Source organism: Limanda limanda, chromosome 5 (genome assembly GCF_963576545.1).
Source record: "Limanda limanda chromosome 5, fLimLim1.1, whole genome shotgun sequence".
Lineage (NCBI taxonomy): Eukaryota > Metazoa > Chordata > Actinopteri > Pleuronectiformes > Pleuronectidae > Limanda > Limanda limanda.
The window spans coordinates 26,862,547-26,885,601 of record NC_083640.1 but is presented as its reverse complement, the minus strand read 5'-3'; the positions used below and the strand labels follow the sequence as shown (position 1 = coordinate 26,885,601).

General features: G+C 41.0%; 1 protein-coding gene across 1 annotated transcript in view; it reads left to right on the top strand.

Moving 5' to 3' along the window:
* The window catches only part of unc5db (unc-5 netrin receptor Db), a 182,580-nt gene that overhangs the window by 114,395 nt on the left and 45,130 nt on the right, over window positions 1-23,055 (top strand). Inside the window, exons 6-9 of the mRNA XM_061071591.1 lie at window positions 635-802; window positions 13,444-13,608; window positions 18,526-18,558; window positions 20,681-20,866. Of these exons, the coding sequence (XP_060927574.1) occupies window positions 635-802; window positions 13,444-13,608; window positions 18,526-18,558; window positions 20,681-20,866 (552 nt within the window). The remainder of the gene's footprint in view (window positions 1-634; window positions 803-13,443; window positions 13,609-18,525; window positions 18,559-20,680; window positions 20,867-23,055) is intronic.

Below are 23,055 nucleotides of genomic sequence, written 5' to 3'. Positions count from 1 at the left end.
TGTTCCCTCTTTCTTTCCAATGCATGTATTATTCAAAGACTCAATTTACTGCCTCTCATTTAAAATCAATGTGTACTTTATGAAAGGAAATAAGCCACTGTGTCTTAATCTCATTTAAAAGGAGTGTAGCTTATTAAGTATTTATTTGCCAGAGGCCTTCCAGCCACGCCGGTTAGCACCAGCTTTGATTGCGCGGCTTGAACATCACGATTCCACTCACGTAACACAGAGGGATCATAGAATAAACTGCTTCAGTCAGAGCGCTAAGTGCTCGACTCCAACCTGTCGACCACTATGAGTCAGTGTCGCCTTCAGAAATGGCAATGCAGTGTAATGGCTGTTTTCTTCGCTTTCTCACAGTTCCATGCCTTTATCTTAATCCAAGAGCAAGGAACACTGAACAGGCAATTAGGAGAGAGGGAGCTGTATATCCACCACAACGACTGTGCCTAGCTCAATCTGCTCTGGCCGTTGCAATTGTTGCCTTGCAGCGCCTCGCAGCCGGCATTATCATTAAAAGCTGCAGCTCTTGTTAAAGTATTTAAAGCAGACTTGTGGACAGATAACACGTTGTCGTGCACTCACTCTGCCTCCGCTTCTTCTTCCCCCTTTAACTTTGCGGACCTCTCTCCAGTGAACGGCGGCTGGTCCCTGTGGACAGAGTGGTCGGCGTGTAATGTGCCGTGTGGGCGGGGCGTCCAGAAGCGATCTCGGACCTGTACTAACCCGGCTCCCCTGAACGGAGGCGCTTTCTGCGAGGGCATGTCGGTGCAGAAGATCAGCTGCAACGCTCTATGTCCAAGTCAGTCCCTCTTGAATTTCTGCATAGAATGAGTTGAACTTTATGTGTATAGAGTTGTTTATTTTCTCTAGATGAGATACAATAATACTCTGCTATGAATGATTGAGGTGATTTGTCAAAAAAATTTTAACATGCTGCCAGAAATTATCACATTTAATAATGGTATTAGCGGATGACAAGCTTTTAACTGTTTAGTTTTCAGGATTATATTTTTCTCTTCTCTTTCCTGATGACGCACATCAATGCAAGGTCTTTTTAAGGCACCTTGCAGTGTCACAGGGTGTTGCCCATATTAATAAACCTGATGTTTATCTGTTGAGGATATCCAGGGTGACTTAAATGAGCTTACATTTCTCTCTCAAAAGCTTTAAGTTCAACCAATAATGGGACAGATCCAGAGATACCTGACATCATCCCTGCAGCAGCGGGCTGATACAGAGAGAAGGGCTCCCTGGAAGAAAAGACAAAGCGTAAAAAACGAAGAGGGGATTTATGATGTAAAATAAAGTGAATGGAGGAAGCAGCAGCGGTGAGAGGGCGTAAGACTCGGTGCACGCTGCAGTTCAAGGGGAAGAGCGTGAGCTGAGGTGCTTCTTGAAGCAATGAGCGTGATGTGGCTAGTTCGCAGAGAGGCAAGAGGTTATCTAGCAGTGCAAATCAGGCCCGTCAACATGGAGACAGATCTGCAGACCACAGCTATATTTCTACAACCATTTGTTAAGACAGGGCTGTTACAAAGCCCAGAATAGTCCTATTGGTCCTTAGCTTTGAGCTTAATAGAAATGTCCTGGGGTTCCTAGTTTGGCCAATTTAGCCTTTTCTTTTCTTTTCTTGATTTAGCAGGTTTTTGAGATTTTATTTAGCAATATTTTTCAAAAAAATAAACCAACACATACTTTGTTGACTGGTTTAATATAGTGACATGACTCAGGAGGTAACAAGTCTAGTTTGATGATATTTAGGCTACAAGCTTAAATGGTCCATAGTGTCTGTGGGAGTTAGAATGTAGAGCAAGTCATTCACTTAGGTTGGCGGTCCGACACATAGATGCACTGTATGAATGTGTGTGTGTTAATGTGTGATTTATAATTCATAAAGACAACCTTCACAATTGCTGGTAACATCTGAATAATACCACTTCTCCCACAGCCCCTTTTGTTCAGTTACAAAATGTATAAAATAGGATCTATGCCAAAAAATGATCGTATGTAAATGACAGACTATTAACAGGAAGTCTCCTGGTGACGACCTCACAAAGTCCAGAAAACTAAACAAAGAAAGAATTGAGCCACTCCAGACGTTTCCTGTGATGCTGTTGGAGTCATTTAACAATCAAGACTGTGAGTCACCATCATGGTTTGCTTACATTGTTCTACAGCAATTAGACACAATTATACGCAATCAATTATGAATTTGCTTTGCCAAATGTATTTTGCGGACACATGACTGTTGGATGGAATACGCCCGAGAAGCTCACCTTATTTACAGTTATCAACTTTTCTCTCTAACAGTTTGCAGGAATGTTCGATGTCAATGTGTTTTTTAGGCTGTAAGGAGACGACTTGCTTGCTTGGCTGGGTATATCGATGTTTAACTCACCTAACTATATTATTTCTGCCTGAAAACCCAAATATCAAATATGTGACAGAGCCGAACCAGCAGGAGAAAATCAGATATGTTCAATTTCACCAGCCTGATGGATGATAAATCGCTCCTGTCTGCACAGAAATAAAACCACTTTCCGCTTTGTGCATCTGCATATCAATTGTAGGAGAGATGAGAAAATTAGACAATTGAAACCAATGAAAGCTTCCTAAAGAATCAGTTTTTGCTCATGAATATTTTCAAAAGAGACATCGTAGGAGATAGGGTTAGCTTTGGTTTCGCTTGTAACCTTTCCTCTGTAGCGCTCTTCCAGGCAGACACAGCTGACTCACTGTTCAGTCATCAGAAATTCAATCCACTGGCAAAATGAAGTTGTGAGGTGACACAGGGTGAGCCAGCAGCTTTTATTTTTTTATTATTATTTAAATTTTTGTCCTAAAGTTAATTTTCCCGAGCCTTCAGAAAGCATCCAGTACTCATCATCTTGCACACATTATTGCGTCAAGGATTTCGTTTTTAATGAATAAAATTTCCACTTCTATTTCTTTTTTTTCCCACCAATAATCCAATCATAATTCACACAATGAAAGCATGTTTTAGAAATTGGACTTGAATGTCTTATTTTCAAAAGTGATCAGAGTCTTTACTGTAGCACATCAGAACTCTGGTGTGGTTTATCCTGTTTGTTTAAATTGTCCTTGAGATGTGTCTGGAACCTGATTGCAATCCACCTGTGGCAAAATTAATTGAGATGAGATCCTCACCTGTGTACATAGAATATCCCACAATTCCCCCTGCAGGACAGAGATGTCATTAAGTCTGAGGAAAGTGTGGACGTCGGTGATAAATCGGTGTTGAGGCACAGATCAGGTCAAGAGGGATAGAGACGTTTGGATATGGCAGATGACAAAACCTGTGTAGAGTTTACCAAACAGCATTTAAAGGAGTGAAAAATAGATTCCCAGCTCCGAGGAGACAAACACTACGTCTGACAAACAGCAGGCTCTGCTCTCCACCTGTCTGATACTTCCTCTACTGTGACACATGTCCTTAAGTGGCCCGGCCACAGAGCCAGAACCCCTGAGGGGAGACCTGAAGAAGATGGTTCACAGACTATTCCCATCCAATCTGATAGAGCGTAAAAGGATCTGCCAGGAATACGTGGGTAAAATCCAGCTGTGCAAAGCTTCTAGAGACTTTAACAGGAAGCAGTGGCGGCTCTGGAAATTTTTCGTAATTGGGGGCCATGGGGGGGCCATGGGGGGGACACGGTTTACACAATGGGACAATTATATGTCCAACATCCCTGCACAATTCCTGATTAAGTAAGGAGCACATTGAAGTCATTCATTATTTATTTATTAATAACTTAGCTCTTTAGCCACATGTAATTTAATATATTTAGAAAATAGTGCGTCAAGAGGACGTGGATCTGTCATTGCTTTCAAGAGGACTTTTGAAATATGCTTCAAAATATGTTTGTAAATTAGAAATCTCAGTTTAAGATTTGTATAAATTTGCTATCAACTCTGTCACCAACGTGAGCATATTTACTGCTTGTGAAATCCACTGTTCTGTGTTGAAAGTGACGCAGTTAAAAATAAGTTCAAGTGCAGTGTTTCATCAGGATGATCAGCCGATGGTGTGAGAATACAAATGAAGTGTTGGCTTGAAAGGTGCCAAACTAGCATGTGAAAAAAGAACAGGGTGAAAGGTTCACAAAAGTCAGAGAAGAAAAGAATACAGGGAAAATCTCACTCCTTTAGAGGTAACTGGACAATTAGTGTCTGTCTTGTACAAGGCCCCATACACATACACAATATCATTTTCATATCTATTTTTTTTTTTCTCAATGTCGTCCAATGAACCTGCCATGGTCCAATTTGTTTTCCGAGGGGGTCAGACTGATATGGCGCAGATGTGGACAGAGAGTCGGGGGTTAGTTTAATAGCAACATGGAGGCGACACCAGGGTAGGAGGATGGAGAGATGTGAGAGAGGTAGATGTACAGAAGTCAGGAGGGATTTAGGAAATAATGCTATGAGGGTATTACTGTAAAAGGATTAACATTCACTTTATATATTTCTTTTATTTTTTGAATTATTATTATTATTAAAAGTTATTATATTATTATTAATTGCAACTAAATTATACTTTAACAATAACTTTATTCAATGTATTAACTTTTAATGTATCAACTTTTTTATTGTACCCTCGGCACCATTGTAAATGCGGGTCTTATCCCTCAATGTATCTTCCGAGGCTTAAATAAATATTCAATCAATCAATCAATCAAAAACAAATAAATCTTTAACACAAGATACCACATTCTTTATTATTATTGTTCTGCTGCAGACAACAACACAATCAAATTTTGATGGCTCTTTCTGAGAGTGGAGGGCAAACACACATTATACACGGTTAGGTTTTTATTCCTGCGTCATCCAGCCCACACATATACAAAAGAAAAGAATAACAGCAGCAATAGCTTTTTACTCCATGAACATATACTTTCATATAATATCGTAATATTACTAAATTCCACAGTTCTTCTGTGAATAGTTAAGTTAGTCCTCATCCAGATATCATGATGATTTCTACACTCTGCAGACAGTGATAGGCAGACTCGTATAAATGATATACACTACACACACCTAGCTAATGCCAATTATTTTGAAGGGATATGTTCAGGATTGTAGTTATTTTCCGTTCTGGTACCTGACTTTTTGTGGAATATTTGGATAAGCCATGCAGTCTAGTACATTCAATTTTCATAGTACTGTTGAGGCAGTTTGTACACAATAAATCATCTTAATCACATTATATGATGTCAATCAAACTGAGACTTTAATATCAGTAACAAATGCAGATGTTAGAGACAAGACATTTACTGAACGATTTGTGTTGTGGATCGTGTTCCAATCAGCTGCACATTCCATCAATCTATCTGAAAGTTTGTGTTTGAAATCACTCACTCATTCACTCCTTCCTACTCACTGTGTAGGGTGCTTCATATAGTGAGTTATGTAGCGAGCTCATCTGCAATATAAACACACTCTTAGACACTAATTGGGTGAATTCCTGGCATGGCATTGTAATTGAATTAAAACAACGTTTGTTAGCACATATTATCTATATATTTACCTATAAATTTCTTTTCTTTTTCATCAAGACATTTCTGTATATATCATATGATACAGTAATTTGTTCACGATGCACTGTAGAATACCTTGAGTATTATTATTGTGGCCTTCATGTTGTCATTAACGTTAACTGTGTTAGTGTGTTAGTATGTCAGTAGCACTGTGGAGCAGTGTTTTGATGATTACATCCCTGATGTCTTTCTGTCACACATGCCTGTGCAATAAGGCTCATGCATGAACACAATGTGCAACATTGCAATCCACTTGGCTGCCAACAGTTTTATTCTAGTGATCTCCTGTCGGTGGCAGTAATGTGCCAAAGAAATGCAGAAATGTTCCAAAAAAGTGAGTGAAGAAGAAGACACGCCAACCCTGGACTGCATTAGGAAAGTCCAAAGCTGAGTTTGAAATCACACACTCACTATTCTCTACTTGGCTATATAGTGACTACTATATAATTCACTATGTAATGAGCTCATATGGAAAAGAAAGCAATGCTTTCGGACTCTTGTCAGAACATTGTCGTAGGATCATGACGTACAACAACGTCAGAGAGTGGGAAATCCCACAGTAAATTTGTTATGTTTATTTTACACTAAGTATTAATATTTTAATTTAAAAAACCCATGTTGAATGATCATATTTTAATGTATACATAAACTTGTTTGCCGCAATTTGTGCTTTGATGCGCTGCTCTTCTCATAATCACATTTGTACGACACTTCGTGCAGCTCCTGCTGCCCCTCGTTCCTCTTGTCTCTGTCGCAAGCGCAATGCATGATGGTAAATGTTGGACGGTTAGTGACCATCGGTTGTAGATTACTTTTCATGATGCATTGTGGGAAACATTAAGTGCACTATGTACGGTATGAAAAACTTCACTAAACTATACTTAATTGACCTCCTCCACCCCTATACTCCGCTCAGAAGGCCGCGCTCATCAAACTCAGGTTGGCTCTCCATCCCCAACACCAAACTGCAAACTATTGGAGAGAGAGCCTTCTGTGCCGCAGCCCCCACCCTCTGGAACTCTCTCTGCCGAAATACGCAACGCTCAATCTCTGGACATATTTAAAAAACTCCTCAAGCACCACCTCTTCACTAAGGCCTTGGGCCTCAGTTAATGCTCCACCCTGCTGTTTTCTGTGCTAATTACTTTTTTCCTTTTCTCCCATATGTAAAGTGTCCTTGGGTACCGTGAAAGGCGCCATATTAATGCAAGATATTATTTTTATTATTAAACATTCGAACATCACTACAACAACAACTTTTATATTAATGTGGGTGTCCCCATGCAACTCCAAGGTTATGCCACTTTAAATGTTGCTGCCACAAAGAATTGTGGGACAGCGTTTCTCCTTTCCTTTCATAAAGGATGGTCTTACGTTTCCTATGCTAAAGGAGATAAGTTAGGAAGCATTGAAGCTCCTTTCCTTACCATTTAGAGCAGTGGTGTCAAGCTCAATCACAGAGAGGGACAAAATTCAAAACTGAATCAACAGGGGCAATATTTATTAAACATGCTAGACAGGATATTGGATAAAGTGCATAAAGAATACATTCTTCTTTTATGTACGTGTCCCAGAGACAGATGTTTGGCATTTTTCTTGGCTGCCAGTTCATTAATGTGTGGGGTTAGGTGCTGTGCTGTGGAAACCTGGTGTTATTAAAAATAATTTAATAACACCAAATACTCTGCAGGTGAGGAAGGGCGCTCGCTCCATGTGTGTCTAGCCAGCATTGTGCACCGTGGCTCGTTCAGTGGAGCATTTTTTTCTCAAAAAAAAGTGTGTGTCCTATTTACCTAAAATACTGCGCAAGCGACATAATTTCCCATAAATAATTCAGCATTCTTTTATCCCTTAAATTCAGTGCTAATCTTCATTGAAAGTTGTTTTCTTATGTGTCTTATGTTACATACCAAACTTTTAAAGGTTCAGTGTGTAGAATTTAGTGAGCTCTAGTGGTGAAGTTGCATGCTGCAGCTGAAATACCTCTCACCTCACCCTCCCATTCAAACATGACAGAAAACCTGACTTATCCTTTAATTGTCATAATATAGTTTGTCCAGTTTTGACCACTGTAAAAAACATGACGGCCTCTGTAGAGAGGACCCGCTCCAAATGTAAATATATAGTGTTTAAATATAAAGGGTCAATTCTACGGTAAAGAAAAGAACAATTTGTACAATTTTGATGAAATACACTAAAGTGAAAACATCTCTAGGATTATTTTATATTCAATTTCTGACAATAGATCCCTATAGGCTAAATCTTACACACTGGCTCCTTTAAACCGAACAATTTTCAAAAGCATAAACACAACATAGTGTTAAAATTGCATCTTTTAACAATGGAGGCACAGAAAATGACACTGTCAGCCACCTTCGATTTCTATGCAGCCAAACTGATGAGCTCAGTGATCAATCAGCTTTTAATTTTTAAAGGTGCAGTGACATCTGACTTATAAAAAGCACTTTCTGTCGGAAACAAACAAATTTAAGTCCAGACGCCAACTTATGTGTGGGTATCCAAGTTTTCCACCACCAACTTGCCAATTAAAGCTGTCAACCTTCAATGGTCGGGGTGGGGCGGCTGGATGTGTTCCTGGCGAGGGACCTCACAGGAAAAAAAATAATTACGTGCAAAAGAGGAGGAATTGGAATTTCCTACTTGAGCAGAGATATGCAGACCTGTTGCCACCACCGTAGCCTGGAGGCTTCACAGAGGGACTGAAGATATATATGCAGCAGACGGAGGAGCGAGTTTGTTAGTGGGAGGAAGGAGATGCAGACAAGGGTGAAGCGTAGGCTGCGGTGACCCAGCTGTCTGAGCCACTGACTGACAAGGCTGTCCAGCTCTGACAAGCCAGCCCAGAGCATTGCCTTAATGATGGTGTGAGTGTAAAGAGAGCTCGGAGGGTAGATGAGGTCAGAGGGCCCCCCCATCGCAAAGCAGATTGGCACTTAACAAGAAATGGCAAAGAGGTAAGAGAACAGTCCCAGAAGTGAAACTTGTCTCAGACTATAGTTCTGGGAGAGAACAGGTGATTAAAACTAAGTCATTACACACTGTGTACTGTGCAGACCCACTGGGTATCGGTGACAAAGACATATACGCCTAATCATCGCCTCAGGGGTCTCAGTCGGCTTTATTTCCTCCGTTTTTAGTAACTCTTGATCAAAAACTACAAGGCCCACAAGTTCTAGGAGAGTACCTTATTAAACCTGAAACTTGGCATTTGTGGCCTCTTTTTAAGTTATGCCCTTTGGTCTTTTAATGGGCCAGTAACAGTAATTACTAGATACTAGAACCAGTAGAGCTGCAGTGCAACAGTTAGCATTGGCTCCCTTTTATTATTAATATATAAATAAGTGGAGGTTTTATACAGATGACTTTGATGTCTTGCATTCAGACGAAATTTCAAAGGTAAAGATCCAGTGAAAGAGTGAACCTCTTTATTTCCACTGACTCAGGCGGTCTCTTTAGATCTTAGAGCTCATGGTTCTGTAGCTAAAAGAGATAAAACACTCAATTATATTTCTTCAATGGGCTCTGCAGACAGACTGATGAGACCAGTAAAACCAGGCTGCCACTGTAGAGCTCTGAGGCCTGTATGTATATCCTTCAGTCATTTAATCTTAAGCAGTCACAACCGTTTCTTGATTGTCGAGTATATAAATCATTTCATTGCTCTCTGTTGCCAGATCACAGTTAAGCTGCTTTCAGTAATGCAGTTTCTCCTGACATTAAATACTCTGGATAACGTCTGAGCAAGTGGCCGCATTGATGACATTTCTAACATGCGATGAACACAAAACTGAAAAACACAAATAGAATACATGTCTCCAGGATGAAAAAGCATTGCCACGCATGAATAAGACAAAGTTGTCAAGAACTGATGTTTATGTCGATGAGATGTAAACAAAAACAGGTGATCACCATAGCAGAATGTATATGTTACATCCTGCCTCTGCCTGCTGCACCACCCCTCGAACGCCCCAGAGATTTCTGAGTGTTTGCGAAGGCAACAGACAAGCAAGGGAGGAAGTCCGGACCCCACACTGAAGAACTTCTGTAATGCAAGTAATGCAAGGTTAGACCTGTAGTTGTTCAAGACATCCTCTCGAGGGTTTGAAAGAAAAAAAAGCACAGAAATCAGGCAAATTTATGAAAGCAGACACAACGAATGCAGGATCGGAAAAACATGAAGCTTGGGGCGTGAAAAGTACCCCAAAGTCTATGCAGAGTTTTGCAGTGGTTACAGGTTATCAGACTGCATCTATAGCAGTTGGCAGATGAGCTCATGCAATGGAATCAGAGCAACAAGTTATGGGGAAAAAGTATGTGGCAATTTGCAAAATAACTGCGGTGAAATTCAGAAACACTCAGCATTTCCTCAATTTCCGCAACATAAACACAAGTTTGCATTTTAAACAGCTGAGAAGAAACCACAAACAAATGTGAAGTGTAGGCACGGCCCATGGAACATTACAAAAGAAATTATCCCTCTCCTCCGCCCACAAGACTGTATATTATGGGCATCGCAAGTGCTGCCAAAAAATCTTCAGGCGCCATATGGTCTCACAATATTTGTTAAGCTAAGCATGATGAGCTCTTCCTTGATCAGATGACAGAGCGTGGCGGAAGAAATTCAGCTATTAGCATGCACCAAGCTGTTTGGGTTTCACAGCCTTGTATCAAATCCCATTATATAAACAGGCCTGGGGGTTAATGAGAAAAAGAAAATGTCTCTCAAGCTGTACCACCACATCACAATGTGCATTGTGTGTGTCCTGAATATGTGTGTGTGACTGTTAAGACAATATCTTAATGCCGAATGTGTATGAAGTTAGCACCAAACTTAAGGTTATGCAGTTGTGTAATGAATAAAAACAGTTGTATGTTTAAAATGAAGATATAAACAACTGCATTTTAAAGAGAGGGTTTTACATTTTGAAAATCTTTTCATTGTTTTGAGCTTAACTTAACTTAAAGACCAGAGTCATCTGCAAACAGTTGACATGGCTGTTAGAAAAATTTGAAAATGTAGCCACCTACAACCTTGAAGACGACTAATGCCATTGGTTGAGTTTAGCTTAGCTTACCTAAGCTTAGCGTAGCTTTTCTTAGCCTAAAGACTAGAGTTGTCTGCAAACAGCCAACCTGGCTGGGATCAACATTTAGAAATGTGGCCAAGCACATACAGCTCTAAAGATGAGTAATAACATTGGTCGAGCTTTACATAGATGATTTTAGCTGAGTTTATCTTAAAGACTAGAGTCATCTGCAAACCGCTAACCTGGCTCTGCACAAAATAATGTTGCTACTAGGGATGAGCGAGTACAGCATTATCTGTATCTGTATCTGTTAACCATATGAATAATCCGTACTCGGAGTGGGCGGGGCCTAACCCGGAAGTGGGTGTGATTTAACCCGGAAGTGGGCTGGTTCCACATAACTTTCTTTTTTAACTTTGAATTTTTTTTATGATTTTTTTATTTTTATTTTTTTTAAATTTATTTCCACACCAGGTGTGTGTGTGTGTGTGTGTGTGTGTGTGTTTGTGTGTGTGTGTGTGTGTGAGTGTGTGTGTGAGTGAGATGCGAGGGACGTTCACTGTCTCCCGGAGAAATGAACACTCTGTGTTTTTAGTATAGAAAATCGTGAATTATATTCGTTCACAAGTCATACAGACTGGTTTTGTTATTTTCACTTTACATTAACACTTAAAGTTTAGTGCAGTGTAATTGTTTGCCGTGATAATTCAATGCCAGTGTGATAATAAATGACAATTTCAAACCATACAAACTGTCATGTTGTACTGTATTTAATAGAGGTTTACTTTACTGTAAATTAAGTGTAAATGTAAAGTGAAAATAACAAAACCAGTCATATTGACTTGTGAACAAATATAATTCACGTCTTTCTATACTAAAAAACACAGAGTGTTCATTTCTCCGGGAGACAGTGAACGTCCCTCGCATCTCACTCATCAAGACTCGTACTCGAAGACCCAGTCGGGAAATTAACGAATCATTTCTGCTTCCTTGACTGAGCCTATGGAACAGTCCCGATGCGCAGTGAACCTGAGTGACTGAGAGACAGAGAGCTGTTCTGTGAGTGAGTGAGCAGAGCCGTGTGTGAAGGGGAGGAGCGCTGTGACGCTGTGTGAGGATTTTCATTCTGTCCGAGCACAGATAATGACTCCGATTACTCGTATTATACTCGTAGTCGGCAAAAGTGCTTTATCCGTACCGGATACTCGTTTCAGCCGAGTATCCGGCTCATCTCTAGTTGCTACCTTTACCTCCAAAGTTCACCAATGAACATGCTATATCCATTTTAGAAACAGAAACAAAACAGAATTGAGCTTTGTCCTTAAAATGAAGACATGAGGACAACAGCAAATCAGTCACATACAGGGACTTTTACACATTAGCGAACAGAACTGTAGAGCCCACCACCCCTAGCTGAGCACATTTATTCATTAGTTCTGCTCATCCTGACTCTGCTTGCTTTCATTATCTTGCGCCTGCTGACACGCACACATGCAAACATACACCCACAAAAACACACACACACACACACAACTAGTGGCATTGGACATTTGTAACCTCATGCTACAATGGAATTTGTAAACTTAGACAATTTATGGAGCTGGAGGAGATGGCAGGGCGCGATGGTTTAACTCGATTCAGTCGATGAGAGGCACACAGAGAGGAGAGGAGTAAATTACTGACAGAGCCGCTAAAAACTGTCAAAAACAAGTACGCTCCAAACATGTACGAAAAGACCCAAAATGAACACTGTATGCAGACTACTTGATCCCCATTACTAAATTATTTAAACAGCATTTGTATAGGAACGATTCTGTGCCAAGTTATTGATCCATATAAATGGTTGATCACTATATCTGTGATCACTATTTCCAATTTACGTGAGCAATAAAACGATCAAAAGATCAGGGCATCTGACAGCAGAGAGAGTAGAGGAACTAGTCTTTGGTCTTGAGGTGTTGTAGCATTTAGTTCCTGACGAACAGCCCAAACTGTAAACTGCTGGTTCACAGCTGTACTTCTAACTTCTAACTCTCTGCTCCAGCCACACACCTACACACACACTTTCTCTCGCCCACTCGCTTATGCTCTGAGCTATCCCTTAAAGCAGCTGCACTACTTGTGTAAGTGTCTTCTGTCTCAAACTTCTCTTACTTACTGCAAATCGAACACAGAGTTGATAAATTGGTGTAATTTGCTCGTTTACTTGCGACTGCTGCCCCTTTACACAGTAATTCTTTAATGTAATCAGTTTCCACCCTGTCCAACAAAGTGTGAAAAAGACCTGCTCGCACAATAGTGGAAGCTAAATCAAGAGCAGCCTGACATGCACACTTGTTTGTAGCTACAGCCATTCACCCATCAGAGATCCCGGGGTTTTTATCGTGAATGCGAAAAAGTCCAAAACTCACTGTGTCCCCTCAACTCCCCAAGCCCAAGACTGAATGGCATGCACCCCTGAAAATGAGAGAAACAATGAGTTACATTGGCTAGTCACCTAGCTTCGAGAGACAATAGCCTGCTTCCACCTGAAGAGGGCAGTATATTACAAAACTAATGCTGTGTGTCATTATTGGGATGGAATGTTGTTCTGAGATGTGAGGAGAGATATCACTTTGTTTTGTCTAGCTTATGTTTAGCTTTTGCTTTAACAAGTCGACCTCTTGACCTGACAGCAGGCGACTGCACTGAATAAAGTTGAACTCTATAACGTCCATTATGAATGCTAATCAAGCTGTCAAGTAGTCATGTTAACATTGCCTTGGAACTATATACATGCAGAGTATCAGTTAATTTTCGTTCATCCACTTATGTGTATAATCCTCATGTTACAGTTGATGGAGGCTGGGACGAGTGGAGCGAGTGGACCATATGCAGCGGTCAGTGCGAGAAGCAGCGGAGTCGGGAATGCAACTCGCCTGCACCCAGACACCGAGGGAAGACGTGTGAAGGGAGCAGAGAGGCCACTGAGAACTGCACAGATGGACTCTGTACCCAGAGTAAGGCCTTTCTCCCCCCTGGGCATCCTCATCATCCTCATCATCATTTTCATCATTTTCATCATTTTCACTATCATGTTCATCATCATATATACAGGACTGTCTCAGAAAATTAGAATATTGTGATAAAGTTCTTTATTTTCTGTAATGCAATTAAAAAAACAAAAATGTCATGCATTCTGGATTCATTACAAATCAACTGAAATATTGCAAGCCTTTTATTCTTTTAATATTGCTGATTATTGCTTACAGCTTAAGAAAACTTAAATATCCTATCTCTAAATATTAGAATATCATGAAAAAGTATACTAGTAGGGTATTCAACTAATCACTTGAATCGTCTAAGTAACTCGAAACACCTGCAAGGGTTTCCTGAGCCTTGAAAAACACTCAGCTTGGTTCAGTAAACTAAATCACAAGTATGGGGAAGACTGCTGATCTGACTGCTGTCCAGAGGACCATCATTGACACCCTCCATCAGGAGGGTAAGACACAAAAAGAAATTTCTCAAAGAGCAAGCTGTTCACAGAGTGCAGTTTCAAAGCACATCCACAAAAAGTCTGTTGGAAGGGGGAAATGTGGCAGGAAACGCTGCACAACCAAGAGAGATGACCGCAGCCTTAACCGCATTGTGAAGAAGGGTCGCTTCCAGAATTTGGGGGAGCTTCAAAGACAGTGGACTGAAGCTGGAGTCCAGGTATCAAAAGCCACTGTTCACAGACGTGTCCGGGAAATGGGCTACAATAGCCGTATTCCCATGGTCAAGCCACTTCTGAACTCAAGACAACGGAAGAAGCGTCTGACTTGGGCTATGGAAAAGAAGCACTGGGCAGTTGCAGAGTGGTCCAAAGTCCTCTTTTCAGACGAAAGCAAGTGTTGTATTTCATTTGGAAGTCAAGGCGCCAGAGTCTGGAGAAAGGCTGGAGAGGAGCAAAATCCAAGTTGCTTGAAATCCAGTGTGAAGTTCCCACAGTCAGTGATGGTTTGGGGAGCCATGTCAGCTGCTGGTGTTGGTCCACTGTGTTTCATCAAGTCCAGAGTAAATGCAGCTGTGTACCAAGAGATTTTAGAGCACTACATGCTTCCGTCTGCTGAAAAGCTCTATGGAGATGAGGATTTCATTTTCCAGCATGATCTGGCACCTGCCCACAGTGCCAAAACCACCAGTAACTGGTGTACTGACCATGGCATTACTGTCCTCAATTGGCCTGCCAATTCCCCTGACCTGAACCCCATAGAGAATTTGTGGGGTATTATGAAGAAGAAGCTGAAAGACACCAGACCCAACAATGCAAATGAGCTAAAGGCCGCTGTTGAAGCATCCTGGGCATCCATAAACCCTAAGCAATGCCACAGGCTGATTGCCTCCATGCCCCGCCGCATTGATGCAGTAATCCGTGCAAAAGGATTCCCAACCAAGTACTGAGTGCATTAATGGACATTTTCAAATGTTTGATTTTGTTTTGCTGTTATAAATCTTTTTTTTACTTGGTCTGAGGAAATATTCTAATTTTTTGAGATAGGATTTTTGAGTTTTCTTAAGCTGTAAGCCATAATCAGCAATATTAAAAGAATAAAAGGCTTGCAATATTTCAGTTGATTTGTAATGAATCCAGAATGCATGACATTTTTGTTTTTTTAATTGCATTACAGAAAATAAAGAACTTTATCACAATATTCTAATTTTCTGAGACAGTCCTGTACACTCACTGTAACTTGGCAAATCCTCCGAGCATGTTTGAACAGGAGGTGTGTTGGAAAGAAAACACACTGTGGATTGACATGGATGCCCAGTGCATGATAAGTACAGCATGCTGCTCACTAAACAAACTGTACGTCCCACTGATTCTGTGTCAGGCTGAGGTGTGCAGGCATCCATCATTGAATGAGGCTTAATGGTTGAAATGAAAGAGCATTGCACTGTTTGGGTCATGCACATGCAATGACTTTTTTTATGAATACAGAATCGGGCTGGATGATGATCTTTTCTATAAGAATTGTGATTTGAAGGGTTTACATTTTCAAATCACAAGAGGCACGTTTCTTTTAGAAATACAGATTTTTTCGACACATGCATCTTTTTATTTTCTTTATATATTCATATGAATACAGGTACAATGAAATTAACAAGTGCACAAAACACAACTGCAATGTTTTATTTAAACTTTTAAATTATGATCATTAATCATTATTTGGCATGTTATTTATCACTACCACCAATACAACCTGTAGTTTAATTTGTTTTGTATTTAGCTTTAATTTATATTAGATTACATCAATTACCCCTCCTATGGTCCTTGGGGGTCAATATGATCCCATACAATATTTTACATTTTTAAATAACTTCATCATATTCGGATGAGTTAAACCCGAGGCTTTTAGCTCAACATATCTACATCTTACACATTTTTGTTTTGACTAGTTTGGAAACTAGAACTTATGTTCAAACATCCTCTCTCTGCTTAAGGACCCAAAAGCAAACATCGGTGATCGATGATAGCTCACACAACACATGGTGGAGAAAACACAAAGTCAAGGAGGACTACAGCTGCGCTCAGACTGAATGTTAGATATGTACAGAAGACTGTCTACACTGTTATTTGCAAGTAATCCGATGTAATAGTTTGTGTCCAGACATTACCAACCCATCTGTATGGTTTGCTGTGGTGGTGAAATAGGCCTCAGAAACTACCATTGACTGCATATAAAGATAGACGACACATCTCTACTTCCTCCCATTGTACAAAAAGGAGGCCAACATTTCAGATTCGAGTGCTGACATTTCTAAGTCTGTAAAGTAGGGATGTAATGTGGAGCCACAGTATGGAGGCGCTGGACCAATCACCAATCAATCTCAGCTGTCAATCATGATGCTTTGTGCCATTTTTATAGCCTCAAATTACTAATTAAAACCAAACTTACTGAACAAATAAAGGCTTGATTACACATGAGTGTGACAACTACCCAAAATGACGGAAACTATAATTGAGAAAACGATTAGACTTTTTGCTTTGACCTTTAGTTTTTGAGTTGGTGTCGTCTATGACGTATACTGCAACCAGCCACCAGGCGGTGATCTAGCTGATTCTGACTTTTGGGTAGCAGTCATGATGTCAGGAGTCCATCTTGAGTGGCTCATAAGAGACATGAAGTGAAATGACAAATGGCTGGTCTGTACCTTCTGATGGCATACAGAAGAATTATGCTGTTACGCCGTTTGTAATCAAATTCATTAAGACGACTTTGTAACTTGGTTCTTATGAAGGCTGGGGGTGTTTTGTTTTATTGAAAGGGCTATTAGGTCTTCAACAAAGAGACTTACTGAATTATCTGACACATAAATTTGGGTATCAATTTCAATTCTATTCAACAGGTTTAAATTGAACCAAATGTGTTATTAAACTGAAAATACGAAAGAGGGTTAAATCACAGCCCCAATACTGTTACTAAAAGAAAATAAATACAGAGTTGTTCAACTCTACTTAAAGGGACTCTTACCTTTGTTGCATTTGAGAATTACAGCACATTCAAATCATCCCGCCTTCCTCCAATGCCCCACCCCCTCGTTCCCATCCGCGGTGTTTTTTTGAAGAAACTTTATTTACAAGCAGACTTACAATTACTGCCTCCGCGCACGCACGTGAGTTTTTGTTTACCAAAGCAATGGATTCGGTAAGTTATATACATTTACATTCACATGCCTTGATGACGCGGGCCCGAATGCGCCACAAGAAGCAGACGGAAAACCTGCATGTCCATGCAGCAAACAGACAGGTCTGTCGACCAATAAGGTCCTTCGGTCCGAAGAATTTTATTGGTTGAAGTTTTCACTAAATATTATGAGAGTGAAATAATTGTTTGTTTTTACTCCTGGTGGGTCTGTCTTGCATTTTAGAGTGTCATTACCTTATTAATACCAATTTAACCTTATCCAAAAAAAGTGTAAAAATGCAACAAAGGTAAGAGTCCCTTTAAATGTGCCTTTCACTATGGTTTTTATTTTTGTCTCCATAATGGTGCCATCTGTAAGATTCCAAGATTTCAGCTGGGGCTTTTAATGTCTAACATTGTATACTCCTTAAAATGTCTTAAATATATCACTACTTTATGCACTAGATGTTTTCAGAGAGGTCCTGAACACAGGCATTATTTTTTTTCTTTTTGGTGGGTCTTTATTATGTAAACGTTAATTTAATGCTACTTCCATCAAAAATTATAAATTTTTTTAAGGAAATGTTTAGGCGCCATACATGGTTTGTAATGTCTAAGTATGTTGTAAGTCTACATATTAACCGGCTGTAATAAAACTCGATACGAGACAACAGGGCCAACATGGAGCTGATATCTGATCCTACAAACAGCTTGAGAATTGAGCTCATGACACTCACCTTGACTGTTAGAAAGAAAAGGATACCTACTGTCTCTGCCTGTAGTTTGCGAGATAACATGCCGTCAACCGTTTTTCTCAACTGGACAAATCTTAATCTCCATTAATAATTTTGTGACGTCTGTCATATCTGTTGTACTTGAACTCTTATATTTCCCTCATTATGTTCTTAAAAAGGATTTAAACAGTTCAACATGTTGAAACAGGCAGAAACCCTGGACCTTACACCTCTTACATAAAATCAAACTCGTTTTTAGTTTTTCGAGATGATCGGTCTTCAGGCATTTTAAAATTTTAAAAACCGAGCGCTTTGCAACTCACCATCTTCATCGATGCTGATGTGACGACAGTGGTGATGCTGGCCTGGCCATTATCACTTAATATCTGTCATCTATGAGCACTGTCATCAGAAGAGCTTCTCTCTCTGCTCCAGGTCCCACACCGCGCTTGTTAGACGCTTCACACGAGGCTGGGACTTTAATCACCACTCTCTCTCCTCTTTGTCTCACTCTATCTCTCTGTCTTTGCAGATCGAAAGCTGCTACATGACGTAAAACCTCAAAGTGAGTCTTCCTCTGTGGACTTCTTTCATCTCCAGCTCCCAGTCCCCACCTGCCACTAATGTGCAATGCCCTGAATTCTGTGGGCAAAGAGCTGAAATACTCCAAGTTTAAAGTTAGCGGAAAATGGGGGTGACATTCAGTTTGCATTCTCTCAGGACATATTCTGGAAATGGAAAACATCCTGAGTTACCGGCAATTAGTTCACCCTGATCTGATCTACTCCAGTTTTTAACCCAGCAAGTTCTCATTTGCCTTCATGTCATTATTCAACGCTGACTTTTCATGACAGCCGTGACATCACAGCTGTGCTTCCCCTTTGAGCCAGGTGATATATTGGTTGTGACAAGTGAACATGTGCTCTGGTGTGGAGGATTAATGGGTTGTAATCATTGCAAACGAGCTAATTTTGACCAATTTACGGTGCCGTCCTCACATTTCTGTGGCGGCTTTCAATCACTCACCGGTGTTAGCCTGGCTGAGTGATTGTCAGGTGCTAGCCAGTGTGCCTTCATCAGCCTGCCACGTCTGTGTTAAAGTGGAGCCTACTGCCTGCTCTGCAGCTTTAAAGGATTGAACAGGGAGTGCGTTACTTTGATATGTGTCGAGTGATCACCCTGGTAGGAACAATATAAATGAATCTGCCTCTGATTGGCCCTAGCGTCAACTTGTGACCAACAGCAACACCGCATGGGCTCTTAACTGTCTTCACTGTGAGATATCCATCACAGCTATTGGTTATAGACCGGTGGGTCTAAAGGCAGTTTGGCTAATCACCCTCCATGTTAGCAGCTTGACTGTGGCATGTAACAGTTTAGAGTAACGACCGCTCGTGTTCATTTAATCCTGTCTGTGGGGCATAATATAGCATAGAGAGATAAGACAGATGGTCTGCTCCATCTTACCACTTCTCCATCCTTCCCATCTCACTTCCATGCTGGAGCCAGTGTAACACAGTACAACTCTTGCATTTGTTTGCCCTTGAATGTCTTCATCATAACAAAATTGTCTTCACTGCTTTCCTTCCATCCTCCTCCTCCTCCTCCTCCTCCTCCTCCTCCTCCTCCTCCTCCTCCTCCTCCTCCTCCTCCTCCTCCTCCTCACTGAGTCTGGGTCTTTATTAATATAAAAATAACACAAGGGTATTTTATGTGCAACACTTAAAAGGCTTTTTCCCTATTTTCCGGCGAAGCTGCTTTCATCAAAGTGAAAAAGAATTGACCCAGTTGCGAGAGAAACATCAAGAACATATTCACATATTGTCACACTGTCACATACTGTACAGACACACGCTCCACAACTGCCCCGGGGCCTTTTACTTACCTCAGTACAGATGGAAACAGGTCTTTATTAAGTCTTATTTCAGAGACGTGCCTTTATTTCTAATTCGCTAAACTTAACTCACTCCGTGTTTTTCCTGCTGTCTTGATGAATTCAGGAAAAAGTACAATTTCACAGCACTGGTCATGTCAGGAGTTCCCATTTGTTTGTTTTTTCTCTGAATAACATTCGGCTCATCTCAGTGAATGAACATCAAAGTTTTCTCCAGAATTTTCACGTGGTATTTCTCCGAGCTTTTCCTGCTGTAGGCTTTTAATGTGAGGAGGTTTATTGGTGACAAGGTTTTAAAGAGCACTCCACTGATTCACCATTGCAGTCAGTGAGGAGAATGCAAATGTTTCATAAATGAAGCAGCAGAACCAGAGATAATATCTATACTGTCTTTTGATAGTATTTATACATTAACCTCCAATATAGGTGACTCAAGTGACATCACTTATTGCAGTTTAACACTGTTTGCGGAACATTAACTCCCCAAAACTTGTAAATGGAATTCATGTGCGTGCTTTTAATATCAGCAAGGAGTAAGAGAAAGTCAAAATAACTGGAATACATTAGAATATAAATTGTATTCAGTTGTTATGAACATTTTACCGATTTTTACAATGTGAACTGTAAGGTTTCAGGTAATTTCCTCCCCTTTTGTAACCAGGCTTTAGTAGCGACTGGCTGACATTGGTTTGTGCAGGGCCCTGTTATTTAATACCTGGGCAATATTTGAATACTGGCTTTTATATGAGATTTTAAAGTCTCTCTACTTTCCCATGTCTCCTGTGTGTTTCAGGTATGGACAGCTCCAATGATGTAGCGCTGTACTCGGGCCTGGGAGCCGGCATCATTGCCGTGGCAATCCTCGTGGTGGCCGTCATGCTGTACAGGAAGAACCACAGCGAGTACGGCGTGGACGTCATCGACTCCTCTGCCCTCACAGGAGGGTTCCAGTCTTTCAACTTCAAAACCACCAGACAAGGTAAGAAGCCTCTCCATCAACTACACGCCGACACCCGCTGACATCCACAAGGCCAAAAGCCGGCGTCATCAAAGACCACTGCTGCAGGGCCACCCAGGTGATTGATGGCATTTGTTTACATGGAGCAGCATGGCGTGCAGCTTCCCTATTTGCCTAGGATTTATACCTCCATAATCAATGAAAGGATCTGTCCTTCTTTTCTGACAGACCTGCTCCCGTGTTATTGTGAAGAAGGAGATAATCAATCTCTGATAGACACCGGCGCTGTGCCGTCCCCTCCCCGAAGACCACACATTTGACTGTCAGGCAACCAATCTCCTCCATCAGATTACACTGGCCTGAGCCACTGATGGATAAATGTGAGGGGTATGGAACAGTGAACATCAATTCATTTTTTGTTGCGCACAGCAATAACTTCTGTTGGTTATGGGACTGTGGCTGTCCCGGCCAGCCTCGCTCCAGGCTTTCGTATTACTGTCACCTGACACTTCTGGGTTAGCGCAAGTGATAGCCATCGTGGCGATGGGTGATCCATCCTCGCCGCCGCGGTGACAACGCACTGAGAAGCCCTCCTGGTGCCCCCGCTATACCCCCGGCTCCCCCAAGGCCTAGGGAGTAGCTCAAGCCCCCACCCCACATCACCGGGGAAAGATATGAGGAGAATGGGGGGGGGGGGGGGGTGGTACAAGCCGGGTCTACATTCAGCAGGTCATCAATCCTATTTAAATAGGCCATGTCTCCCCGCAGCCTGCCTGCTGTGCCCTGCACCGGCCACAATCACTTTCTTCCATTTTCCTCTCCCTCAGCCGGCTGAGGCTCCCCGTGAAATGAGGATCACTTCCTGGCTCCTTACGGCAGAGGCACTTTGTTTGGGAGCAAGTTGTTGAGGTGTTTTATATCGGCCTGTTTCTGCTGTGACTGCACTCTTAACACTTTTTCACAAACATTTCCTCAAGGGGGGAAACTCCTCTAAAAGTGTGTGTTTAATTTCAATGAGTGGCTTCCTGCCTAATAATCACCAGAGAGAAAAAAACATAAATAGTTAAAGAGGTTCTTTAATGCTTTCGGATGGCTGTGTGCTGCCGGAGCGGCTGTAAGTCAGTGTGTCGAATGAGTCTTCGGACCTGACCCTGTCTCTCTGCATTACCTCTCCCTCTGAGTGATTTTTAATCAGAGGCCCAATTCCAGACCGATCCCTCAAGGTATTCAACCTGAGGTACATTTCATTAACTTCTCTCATCTCGCCACTGCCATTCCATTTTAGTCCCACGCCATTCTTAAAGATGCACACTCAAGCGATAACCAGATCATTCTCCACTCGGCCGGAGTGGAGAACATTTTGCATTGATCGAATATCTGCTGCTGAGGGGTGATGTCCACTCGCCTGCAGCTCTCACTGAGTCCTCGAATAGCCGCGAAGTCGCCCGCAGGTTTGCTTTTACCGTGAGAGCATTCAGAAATGCATCTTTTCATTTCTCATGGAGCATGTATATTTATATGGAACACTAACTTTGTAGAAATTACTTAACATGTTCCCATCTGCTCAGACTTTGTTTCTTGTATAATACAGGTGAAACAATATGCGGTAGTGGATAGAGTACAAGAGCAAGATGACAGAAGAATATATAATGTGGCTTTGTTGTTATCAAATTCTTATGACAAAGAAATATAATTAAGCCTTGATATTGTTCATTGTCATAAGATACGTTTGAGTCTATATAAAATATAAACATTCTGCATTCCTATAAGCAAACATAGGCTGTAAGTAGAATAAAACACACAACTTAATGTCTTTGGGTAATCTTTGTAATCAACAGTTTTTACAATTACAGTAATTTGGCACGTAGGTACTTTGGCAGTATTTTAATGACAGACATGAAATAGAGCTCTTTTAATAGAGGCCTCCAAATCTAAAAAAGGAACAGGTGAGAGTGAACAACAAAAGTGAAATCCAGCTGACAGGTACTTTAATCACTTTGTATGTATGTGTTGACTGTGTCACATTGAAACACATTTGTTTCATGACACCTTTGTGCCCTTTTGTCTTCAATAACTGAGTGAAATGTTTTTTTCATTTCGCATTAAACACAGAACAGAAAAGAAAGTGAGAAGATGGATTGTGTTTCAGTTTTGTTCCGCATTATGTACAGACTGCTGCTAAATACGAAGCACTGTCATTAGTTTTCATG